This window comes from Octodon degus, unplaced genomic scaffold (assembly GCF_000260255.1).
Source record: "Octodon degus isolate 3935 unplaced genomic scaffold, OctDeg1.0 scaffold00014, whole genome shotgun sequence".
Classification (NCBI taxonomy): Eukaryota; Metazoa; Chordata; class Mammalia; order Rodentia; family Octodontidae; genus Octodon; species Octodon degus.
Genome location: NW_004524590.1, coordinates 20,657,978 through 20,665,533, shown reverse-complemented (window position 1 = coordinate 20,665,533; position 7,556 = coordinate 20,657,978). Strand labels below are relative to the sequence as shown.

At 41.9% G+C, this 7,556-nt stretch overlaps 1 protein-coding gene across 1 annotated transcript in view; it reads left to right on the top strand.

Moving 5' to 3' along the window:
- The window catches only part of Tmem163 (transmembrane protein 163), a 289,337-nt gene that overhangs the window by 196,098 nt on the left and 85,683 nt on the right, over positions 1 to 7,556 (top strand). Inside the window, exons 3-4 of the mRNA XM_004626374.3 lie at positions 2,733 to 2,776; positions 4,066 to 4,157. Of these exons, the coding sequence (XP_004626431.1) occupies positions 2,733 to 2,776; positions 4,066 to 4,157 (136 nt within the window). The remainder of the gene's footprint in view (positions 1 to 2,732; positions 2,777 to 4,065; positions 4,158 to 7,556) is intronic.

The window sequence follows — 7,556 nt, the reverse complement described above, 5'->3', positions numbered from 1 at the left end:
TAGCTGAATAATACTCCATTGTGTAAAAATACCACATCTTTCTCAACCATTCCTCAGGTGATGGGCATCTTGGTTGTTTCCAAGATTTGGCTATCACAGATTGTGCTGCTATAATCATAGCATTGAGATGATTTATGAGTGAATGACTCTAAGTCAACCTGGAGCCCCAGGGCTCAGATTCCCCTGAGTGCGAATAGGCTGGAGCAACACTAATATTCCACTTGTGCTCTAGGTTTTCTAGTCAGAGAGGACTTGCTTCACTCACACACGCAGCACTTTCTGGTATAATTCCAGAGTGCTTGAAATCATGGGTATTGGACTGCCTTGGAGTCAGGGAAGCTCTGCCATTCAGTGGTCATCTCTTTGATTAGATCCCTGAGATGTGAAGTTCCTTCTGTTTCTTACTCTAATCAGTTTTTTAAAATTTGTGGCTCACTATATGTCGTCATTACTACTTAATTCATACATAAATATTTTCAAGTCAGGATTTACTGTTTGTAAAGCAGGTGGTCTCTTGTGGTTGCATGTGGAGGTGAGTGTTTTTCCCATTGTGCTGTGATGCCCAAGCTAGAGAGCACAGGCAGAGACAAGAGTAGGCGCTCAGCCCTGAGGCTTTACTTTTGTCTGTTACAAATATTGAGTGTATGGTGAAGATGGTAGTGGGAGTAAGTGGTTTCCACTAGTGATAAAAAAGCAACACAGCTAGCATATTCTAAAAAACAAGTTGTAAAGAAAACAAAAGATAGCCTGTTTAATTTGTTTCTATGAAATTTTATTTGGAGAAGTCTTTAAAGGACCTTTTCATACTTGATACCAGTACAAAGAATGTGGGTATTTGAACTGGGCAAAATAACCCCATATAGTCCAATAGTCCATGATAGTAGTGAGTTATCGTCACAACTGGCAATTGTCCGAACTTGTTGACTTGAGCCTTTTACAGCTCAGTATATTAATACAGTTTTACCTTTTATACCTGGTGGTTATCCTTATCTAATTGCAATGGAACACCCATCTCTGACAAAATAAAACAAAAAAGGGAATATAAAGAAAGGACCGTTTTGCTGTGAAAAAAATGTATATACAAGATAGAATAGATATACACCTACTTTTTCTTAGTTCATTGAGAAGAAAGGTTTGTACTAACATTGTTTAGACAAGATATCATGTCTGCATCTTGTCCTCTGAATAACTACAAAGACAACAATATGCAATGTATTAATTATTGTAACTGCCCTACTAACCTGGTTTAAAACTGTTTCATTGCTATTTTCTCTTTTTTTCTCATTAAAATGAATCTTTAAAAAAGAAATTTTATTATGCTTAGTTAGCAGTGACTAAGGACTTACTCCAAGCTTTAGGGTGTTTCTGTGCTCAGGGCAGGCCACTCAAGGGTCCACTACCTCTTTACAGATACCAACATGGGCGGTGAATGAATGATGTTTGGCAAAGCTATGTATTCTTGTACCATACGCCTGTGTTGCCTGAGATAGCTGCGGCTGCGCACTATGCCCAGCTGGCTCTGCCCTACCCTGGGTCATAAAGAGCAGGAACACCCGGAGCAGTTCATGTCAATATAAAAACTATGGACATATTCCGCCTTCCACAGCCTAATGAATGGGATGACTGGAGCTGAGTTTCAGGGAGGACTCAGAATGTTAGGAAGCCAGTGGTTCTCTCTGTCCAGCACTCTGGGTTTCTGCTCCTCGCTTATCTTTCTGCCCCATGGTCTTTGTAGTAAACCAGGGTGCAAGTTTCAGTTCTAACCACATCAATAGACCAAATTGGTCCACTTTGGGCCACATGACCCTCTTGTGCACATAGCGCAACATGACTCTGGGTGCGTTCCTGGATTTTGTGGATGGGATGGGGAATCGCTCCCCACCGTGGTCAGCTGAATGGACGTCCACATAGGTGCTAACCCCAGTGCCCCATGCCCATGCCTCTTTGCACCCTTGAAGAGTCTAGGCCCTAGAGCAAGCTATCTCAAGGGTTTGCTGACTCAGAGGCAGGGTTCTCTTCTTTGTTGGAGGGTGGATATAGCTTATTAAGTTTGGTTTTGCTTACAGATCTTCCTTTATTGAGTTCAACTGAGTTCAGTTTTTAAAGTTGGACATTGCTTCAGCACAGAACAGAATTAGGCAAAACTGGTACCTCTGAATTTGTGAATATGGATAAAATGTTTTAATTATAATTGTGGCATGTATGTTTATAGACATCTATTGGTTAAGAAAATTTAGTGTTCTAAAAGGTTATTTTGGTTTCTCTTTTATGTTTTAAACTCTAGGCAAAAGATTTGTTTCTTTTTCAATCATGTTCATAGTGCTGGGGACACTGGATTCCATCATTTGTCACCTTATATGAGAAGACTTTGTATAGCTGCAGTCTTCCTTTGAAAGTTTAACGTAGTTCCCAGGACTCTTTTCCAGTTTCTAAATTCTCAAATCTCAGAAGTCATTTGACTGGCAACTAATAAGCAGGTTTATTCGGAAGTTGGATGATTCAGAAGGAAGCACATGGGAAAGGAAGTCATTGCAGGTGGAATTTAGAAATCTTTTACCATCTACTTTCTTTGATTTCAGATTTCTATAAGAACAGTACATTTTTAACTTTTTTCTCTTGGAAGATGTTCAGTGGTGTTTGAAAGGTCATATTAAATGTATTAATATATGCACGAATGAGAAATTATCCATAAGGTTTACAAATATTCTGAATAATATTTTCTTTCTTTTTAGCTGTCTCCGTTATGAGGTACAGCGCCTCTGCTTTTGGGTTTGCAGTAAGTAAATGTACTTTCCTGAAGTTTTGCACGTTTTTCCTGAGCCCATGAATCTCTCCCGGAGCCCTCAAATAAGAGGGTGGTTACAATATGAGGGCTTAGTGTGGGAGCCATGCCTTTTAGGAAAGTAGCTTCTGTGAAAACTACAATTTAATAGAGTTAAACTGCAGTGTGACTGTATTTCTCAAACAAAGATGGGGAGTCCATGTTTTTCACAAGAAGTGGAAGTTGAGAGGTTGTTTCAGGAGATTTAGACCCTTTTCCCCTTTCAGGTGTGTGTAAGACTGCCATGTACTGAGTGATGCATTTACTGGTATAGGCAGGTGTTGGCATGAGTTGGTCTGTAGCTCAGCGAGGGTGGCTGGACTCCCAGCCTGCTTCCAGGTGGACGTTGTTCAGGAAAGCGGGGCTTTCCTACAGTCCTTCAAGACGATGTTGTGCTTGTGATTTTCTAGATGAGAGTGTGATACGGTGTGATGACTGATAAAGAGAACTTCTTGCAACATTCCTCCTGTGGAGAGTAGGGTTTCCCATACCTGGGAGTCTGTGTGTGCCTCTTCCCAAACCTGTTGCTGCCCTTTATTGTAAGAAGGGAGTGTTGCAGTCTTCTCAGAATCTTATGAAGGGTGTGGACTATCCAGAGAAATGCACATGACCACACACACACACACACACACACACACCCAGGAACACCACACGAACATACACCCAGACACACACATTTTCTCCCTCCTCTCTAGAAAGCCCTCCCCACCCCTTCTCCTATCTGTTACTTGCACTTCTGCTTCTCCTTCTTCCCCTCTCTTTCAAATGAAAATCTTGACTTTGGTACAGAATATAATAGTGCTAGGCTTTCTGGAGCCCTGGATGACCCTCTCCTTTAGCCCTGAGTCCAGGTGGAACAGTCCTTTTGATGGCTAGAGACAATGCTCATCCTTCTGATGTGCACAAAAGTGTTGAGATTATCTCACTCACTACAGGAAAACCAGTCCTCATATGTCAGAAGAGTGTGCTCTCCATTTCCGGCCCGTCTCCAGAGCGTGGGGAGCAGAGTTGACTATGCAACTAAGTGGCTGTCCACTGCTACCAGGCCAGCACTCTGGTGCTCTGAGCCCCATGCCCCGGGACCTACTGTGAGGGTCATAAGCAGTCGTGTTGAGACATTCAAAACCTCTTGTCGCTGAGATACTCATTCATATACTCTGGAGTACGGCGCAGTTGTCCTGCATCATTATAGTCATGCGCTATGAACTTTGGAAAACTGCTAATGCCATCTCTCCTCCTCCTAGTTCGATGCCATCTTGGACGTCTTGTCATCGGCGATTGTCCTGTGGCGTTACAGCAACGCAGCTGCTGTGCACTCTGCCCATAGAGAGTACATGTAAGTAGATTCTTATTTTCTCCAGACTTCAGAATCCTTGCAGATGCAGGCTAGACAGCTAGACTGTCAGCACAGATCACCCTGCAGCCTCTGTGTCAGTGAGGAGATGAGGTCCCTGGTTGCATTTGTGGGCAGCTAGTGCAGGGTCAGCCATGGTGGTAGGGATGGCTGGCCTGGGATGGCCAAAGAGACACGTCCTCCTTTGTAATCCTCTTTGTGCTCTACTATTGAGTCTGGAGTCAATGCTTATTGTCATTCTATCTGTTCTTCTATCCATCTATTTGTCCTTTTACTGTAATCTTAATTTTTTAAAATTAGGCTTTTTCCCCCCTGTGATTTATACAAGACATCTCAAGTGCATTCTTTTAAATTTTTCTTTCTTTCTTTCTTTATTTGATACACAGTCTCACTGTGCAGTTCAGCCTGGTAGTGATCCTCCTGTCTCAGCCTCCCCAGTGCTGGGATTACAGGTGTGCGCTACCATGCCTGGGGTTTTGGTGGCTGGTACAGCAGGCAGTAGTGGGGATTGAACCCAGGTTCTTATACTTGCCAGGCAGGCACTTAGCCTGCAGAGGTATCTCTCCAACCCCTTAAAGGCACTCTTGTAAATTATTCTATTTGTCTTCTACCACTTTCTGTATTAGAGTATCCTGCCTCAACCTGTGAGCAAAAGTTTTGAATTTGAAGGATTTGTATTTGTGCGTGTAAAACATAAAATTTTTAAATCTTCCTTTATCCTGTAGCAGTGATAGAAAACCTCTTAGAGCTTTCAGTGATACAAATAGCTGGCTGCAGCACATGAGTGGAAGCTCGCCCCTAGTGCACTATAGCATTTGAATGCCCTTGGGTAATAGGAGCACAGAGCACAGGCTCTAGAGTCAGATTGCTTGCTTGCTTGGTTTTTTTCTCTTTTTTCTTTTTAGATTTTATGGTGGAAGCCCAAGCCCAGGGCCTTGGGCTTGCTAGGCAAGTGCTCTATCTTGGAGCTATGCTCTACTCCCAGAGTAGGATTTCTTGGTGTTGAAGATGATAATTTTCTAGCTTAGAGACTACTTTGTGTCTCATTTGCTCATCTAGCAAAGCAAAAAAGGCTGTGCCAGCCACCAAAACCGGGCGTGGTGGCACACGCCTGTAATCCCAGTGCTGGGCAGGCTAAGACAGGATATCACTATGAGTCTGAGCTGCATGGCAAGACCCTGTGCCAAATAAATTAAAAAAATGTTTAAAAGAATTCCTATTTCATAGGGTTATTGTGGAGAATACACACACACACACACACACACACACACACACACACGATAAAAATATGTAGTGAACATTTAAAGTTTTGCTGCCTTGGCTGCCTCAATGTCCTGGTTTGATTGAAAAAGTTTACCTTTACTGGTCATTTGGACTTTGGGGAAGAACCAGAAGTCAGACGGTCCTAGATACGGTGAATGAGACAGATGGGAAGGCATCATGGTGCTTTCGTGAGCCTGCCTTTCTGTTGCGCGGCACCTGGCTGTGGCGTTCACCATGGTTATACCACACCTTGTAAAGACACTCACAATACTGCTTCAGAAATTCTCAAGAGCAGTGTGTCCACAGCAAGTGTGTTGGAAGTGAGGGGGCATATTTGGAGGGGAATGGAGGACAGTGCATGTTCTACTGTAATATTTAAAAATATTCTTACATATCTTTTCATTACACAATATTCATGCTTGCGCATGTGCTTGGTTGTGCATGTGTGAGTGTGTGTGTTTGAGACAGCGAGAGACAAGGCACCGGGCAAGAGGTTTACGTTGCCTCTGCAGAGCTTGGACTGAACACAGATGCCTAGCTCCTCCCGCTGCCCGCTGAGTGTGTGGTGGTGCCCACAGCAAGCGCGCTGAGTGTATCCTTCAGTCCCACTCAGACATGCAAGGGTGGAGATGGCTTGCTGGTGTCAGGAGCTCCAGCAAGTAATATATTTGCAGTTGAATGTGCACAATGGAAACTTCTAAAAGCTAATAGCATAACGGGCTTACTGTTGACAGCACATTTAATTCACTTCATTATTGGCTTTAGACAGCACCCAAAAACTTCTTTTACTTGTTAAATAGTATTTTATTTCAAGTGTGTTAACACTTTTAAGAAATATACACTTAATCAAACTTGTAATATCACAGATGATATTATTTTGGAGAAAGTTAATTTTAAAGTGAGTTCATTGGTGGTTGGAAAACTTAAAATAATAGTGGCATATTAATTTTGGAAAATTTCAAGTTATGATGTTCAAACTTACATTAACACTGTTTTAGCTGAAGTAGCAACCACTCTGTCAATTGTGTCGCTATTTGAAGAATTTAATAAGAACCATTTAGAGTATGCCATGTAGGGACATGCTCAGATTTTAAGAACTAGATACTGTGTTGTTGGAATAATACATTGTATTGGAGTGTAGTTGCAGTATCCAAAATACTTGCCACTAGCAGGGACTTTAGCACTTGATATGTGGCAGGTTGGAAACGAACTGTACTGTAAGTACAAGATATATACCAGACTTCAAATACTAAGAAAACAGTGTAAAAATTATACTAATTTTAAAAATATTTCTTACATTTTGATAACATTATTTTTTGAGGAGGGGAGGCTGGCTCAGCCTGCCTTGGGGGCGGGGCTGGCATGGCACGGGGTGCTGGGGATCGAACTGCGGTGCCCGCCTAACCTTGCTTAAGCAGTCACTTTAGACTGTTGAGCTATCTCACTGGCCCAACAGAATATTTTCGATATATTGGGATAAACAAATTTTTCTTGCTTCTGTTTACTTTTCAAACATGGCATCTAGAAATTCAAAATGACGTATATACTTTGCATGGTATTTCTGTATGTTTTTATATTTCTATATGTGGAAGAAAAATTTCTTCTTTGTATAGGAGAAAGAAAATGCAAAGAATTACAAGGCAAAAGTCCATCCGCTGTCTTATTTTAGAGTTAATAATATGGCATCGGCTTCACAATTTTAGGAGGACTTAATTTCAGTTTTCCACTTCTTCTAATTTGATTTCTCATCTGTTTTCCTTTCTGCTGAAATGATTTTCATACATGTTAGTTGCAAAGCCACAGATGTGGCTCTTCTGCGCTGTTGAGTCTCTGCAAACTTTCGCCAAGTGGCCTGAGGCTTTCTCATGTGACGATTCATGACAAGAAATAGCTATGGTCTCACCATTTGAATGATCCCCAAACAGGCACTACTGGTATCACCCAAAGGCATGACCTTCCAAGGTGATACTGTGCCGCTGCCCTTTTGTTGTTTATGTGATGATGCCAGTGAATTCACTTGGAGATTCCTAATCTAGAGATTAAAACAGTTCTCTATTGTTGACTTTCAAGTTGTATTCTCCAGGTCAAAATTCATGAAGCAACTGAGGAAATGATGTT